The sequence below is a fragment of the Lingula anatina genome, chromosome 7, assembly GCF_051362555.1.
Source record: "Lingula anatina isolate TDL-2025a chromosome 7, LinAna3.0, whole genome shotgun sequence".
Classification (NCBI taxonomy): Eukaryota; Metazoa; Brachiopoda; class Lingulata; order Lingulida; family Lingulidae; genus Lingula; species Lingula anatina.
The window spans coordinates 4927966-4931837 of NC_141773.1; the positions used below are offsets into that span (position 1 = coordinate 4927966).

General features: G+C 39.3%; 1 protein-coding gene across 1 annotated transcript; it reads right to left on the reverse strand.

The window, feature by feature from the left end:
* Nucleotides 1–1642: 1642 nt before the first annotated feature.
* LOC147760655 (uncharacterized) lies at nucleotides 1643–3872 on the reverse strand. The gene is made up of 3 exons (XM_087017123.1): nucleotides 2547–3872; nucleotides 2116–2207; nucleotides 1643–1648 (listed from the first exon to the last, which is right to left on the reverse strand). The coding sequence occupies exons 1-3, from the start codon at nucleotides 3697–3699 to the stop codon at nucleotides 1643–1645; spliced, it is 1251 nt and encodes a 416-aa protein (XP_086873249.1). The 5' UTR covers nucleotides 3700–3872.

Genomic DNA, 3872 nt, shown 5'->3' on the forward strand with positions numbered 1-3872 from the left:
CTCTTTCAAGTGGAATTTAATTATATTTGTACTTTGAATTAATTATGCATAATAATTGTGTATTTACTAAATTCTGCTGTGCAAGCATTAAAACTATATGTGCATTTGTGTTGAGCGTGCAGCACTTACTGCCCAAATATGAATTTGACCTAGGTACGACTGTATGACTGCAAGTGTTCCAATGCAGTCATGAAAAGACTTTAATACTCATGTTCATAATTACCACAATACCAGTAAAAGATTTTGGAAACGAACTTTTTATTCAGATACGCACTAGGTAGCCTCTTTTGACAAAAATACCAAGAGTGGATTTTGAGGTCAAAATAATCACAGATTTTCAGTACGTAATTCTGGCATACGTAATTCTGAAGAGCTAAAATGACACAAAATGAATGAAGACAAATGAAAACAAAATTGTTGGAACGACTCAGCAACGCCACCCTGCTTCATCTGGCGTTTGCAATCTTGATATAGTAAGCGCGAAATTCTAGTGATTTAAAATTTTACGAGGAGGTTATTGGGGTGTGATGACGTTCTCCTTCACAACCTGTTATGTTAGTGTTACAATGAAAACTAAGAATCGCCTCGATAACATAGTGAAACATGGTGGAAAAGGAATTATTTCCACTGGAAATTCTATATGAAAGCTGACTGCTAAAGAAATTGTGGTCAATCGAGAGATTATGGTCCAGCAGCGGATAGTTTCTTCAAGTCAATAACATCAATGAAATTGGTCATTTTCATCAAATAACAGATCATAGAGATTTTCATTTGTACGTCAATTAATTCAAGTATAACAGATTGTTAAGTCCGTTCAGACGGCGACATGAGCGGTTAGGTTCAGCAAACATCTTACAATTCTTAACTGTTAATCAATGTCTCGTTCCATCCGTCAAATTGCAGTGTATTGCAAATGTATCTCTGAAAATCAATTAAGTCATAAAATATATTTATGCGAAATATGTGTAATAAAAACCATTGGCACAACCTGCCAAAGAAAACAACTTCGCGAGGCGGAAGATGCTGGATAATCTGTTTTCTTTATGGCTTCTTCCGGCACGTTAGAACTGAGTTGTTCAGAGGTATTCCTAACAAGGCTCACTTCAAAAGTGACCCTTTTATGAATTTTTATAGGGTGAACTTGTCGAAGAAAAGCGTCGAATTCATCAGTTAAATTCTCGAACAATAGTTGAGCCTCGTTGATATGGTCAACGCTTTTCCGCAGCCACACTGGAAAAGTAGTAGTGATGAAATCTCTCTCGTAGTTTGGGAGGACACATTCACGCATCCCCCCTCCAGCGATCGTCCATGCACCGTATGGAAAAAATTCTGAAATACCTTTCTCTGCAAAAAACGACTTATACGCCGTGCAAAGTGGCCTGTGGCTACATGGGTGCTCTAGGTGCTGGTTGGGATCGAATTTGAGAGTAAGGAAGAAAGGAAGGTTACGCATATGACGAAGGGGGGGTGAGAGGAAAGTTTCCTCCACGGAACATTCCTCGCCTTGTTTATTCGTGTTCTGAAAGAGAACGTCACGTGATTTAATATTAAACATGCTAGACTGTACAAAACGGAGTCTAAATTGACTCTGCTAATCAGTATTTTCAGCAAATAACATATTTCCTACGAAATATTATGTTCATTACATCTTGGGACAAAAAATATATGTGGTATATTTAAAATTAACAGAAATGAAGAAAGTTCACGCAGTGTTGATGTTTTCAATCAAGCACTAAATCAGAAACCTGAGTTTCAGTGCTAAAGAATTCGAGCTTCTTCCTTTTAAATTTAATGGCCATACATCTGATTTGATCATGATCAGTTCAGACATTTCAGATGGAAATGGCTACACCGGGTTCACTTACATTTAGCGTTTTTCATTTTTTTCCTTTACAGGTCTGGACTAAGAAAGGTAAGTTGCTTTGAAGGATGTTTAAATACAAATGAGACTTAGTCAATTTCGAAACGTGAATAGAATACCTGCGTTGCTTCAATTTCAATTTTACGCATTTGCAGATACAGAGTATCATATTTCAGCCAACACCTGTTGGGAGATAGCAGTAAGACACAGTAGTAGACCATTATTCTTTTAAGAAAACAATCATTTATGCTTACGTCGTGCAGTTTCCCTTGGCCAGGCAATTCCCGTTGAACATCTATCACTGCAGAAAAGCCAAGCGGTTCGATTGTTTTTGTCTTCCTGTTGCCTGTAAAATAGAATCAATCTCAATGATAAAGTTACACAATTGCGTATATTTTGACCAAAGATGTCGTTATGGAGATGGTGTCTTTTCCATTAAATGACAAAAACCAGATGTGAACAGATTAAGAGTTAGCGCAATAATTGTTACTGTTCCGGGTCATAGCCCTGTCGTGCAGGAGAAAGTTCATTTACGAATCAATAGATATGTTGATTGACCGGATAAGGTGATAATGTCATTAATTTAACTCTAGCACGAACAAGTGGTCAAAGATGTTTCAACCAAAAACGGCGTGTAAGTAGCTTACATGGGAAATGAGTTTGTATTGAAAATTAAGTGGCTCACCAATGTCATCACATTTTTTTATCTCCAGAACCATGTCCAGCGGCAAACGACAAATCCAACAGAAAATGTTTCGACCAAAAGAGTACCCATAAAAGCCATGAACGTAGGTCATCGACACGGGGCCAAACTCACAAAGCCTGGTAGATTCGGCGGCAGCGTCCCGTAAGCACAGTTCATTATTCAAACTTGTTTTAGGATCATGATTTCCCTGAGGACCAATACAAGGGCGCCCTGGGTAAAAGTCCGGGGTATCAAAGAACAGCATGCAATCCTCCATATGCAAAATCATTTGCAAAATTTCAGCAACGGTCCGAACTTTTTGAAAGGTTTCCTTTTGTTCAATGTTACAAGCAATCATGGGCTTCCATGCTTTGTGTGATGTAACTTTGTGACAGGTCGCGCAGAAAATGTTTTTGAATGTGACGTTTGCCTCCTTTGACGAGACAGGCAGCATAATATCAATGTCATTAGACCAGCCTTTGAACTCGCATTTTTGGCGGACAACTTCATCATGCCAGTGAAGTGGACATGAAGAGACGATCCAAAAATACCTACTGCCTACGCCCCTTATTTCTTTATTCCCCTGTAGCCAACATTCTGTGTCATTGCTGGATATCTCAATTCCCGTGACTTTTGTCTCTGTGCAGTATTGATCGTATGGCCAACAGCAGTCTCCAAACACGTTACACAAATCATCACAGAAGCAGGTGACCAAAATCATGTCATCCATCGACTCTCTTGTACTCTTGACACAGAACGGGATGTTTACTGTGACGTCAAGCGGTATCAAATTTTTTGGTGGAAATGTTGTTGAACTAGCTTCATCGTTTGTGGGAAATATAGAAACAGGTCGGAATGGAAGGTCGAACTCAGATTCATTTTGCCGGGAGTTTGAGTTCGGCACTTTTGCTGTGACGTTGGAGAAACCATACCTTTCGTCAGGTAACATCTTCTCTGTTGCTTGTTTCCCCTCTTTCTTTTGGTGACGACCGTAACTGAAGTTTGTCAAGAAAAAAGGTGTTGAAGACGAGATTAATGAAGCATTACTCCAAGTTGTGTGATAGGTCGCGTTTTTCACAGTCTCAGCATTACCAATCAGTGGCTGCTCTAGACTGACACAAACACATAGTGCCAGCATTAGTAACAACTTCATTGTCAACTGCCTATTATGTTTGTTAACCACGCTACGGTGCTTTCTAGGGTTTATATACACATGGGTAACTACTTGTGACTGGTTAGTTTTCCAATGTAATGCCGGCAAAGTGGCCTATAATGTTTGGAGTGACGCAACATAGGAGCCAATGAGAATGAGAGAGCACAGCCCTT

Excerpts from the sequence above, each read along its gene's own strand:
- LOC147760655 (XM_087017123.1), bottom strand. The coding sequence starts at position 3,699 with ATGAAGTTGTTACTAATGCTGGCACTATGTGTTTGTGTCAGTCTAGAG. Across the intron at positions 2,208-2,546 it reads AAAAAAATGTGATGACATTG|GCAACAGGAAGACAAAAACA; the intron begins GTGAGCCACTTA and ends TCTATTTTACAG.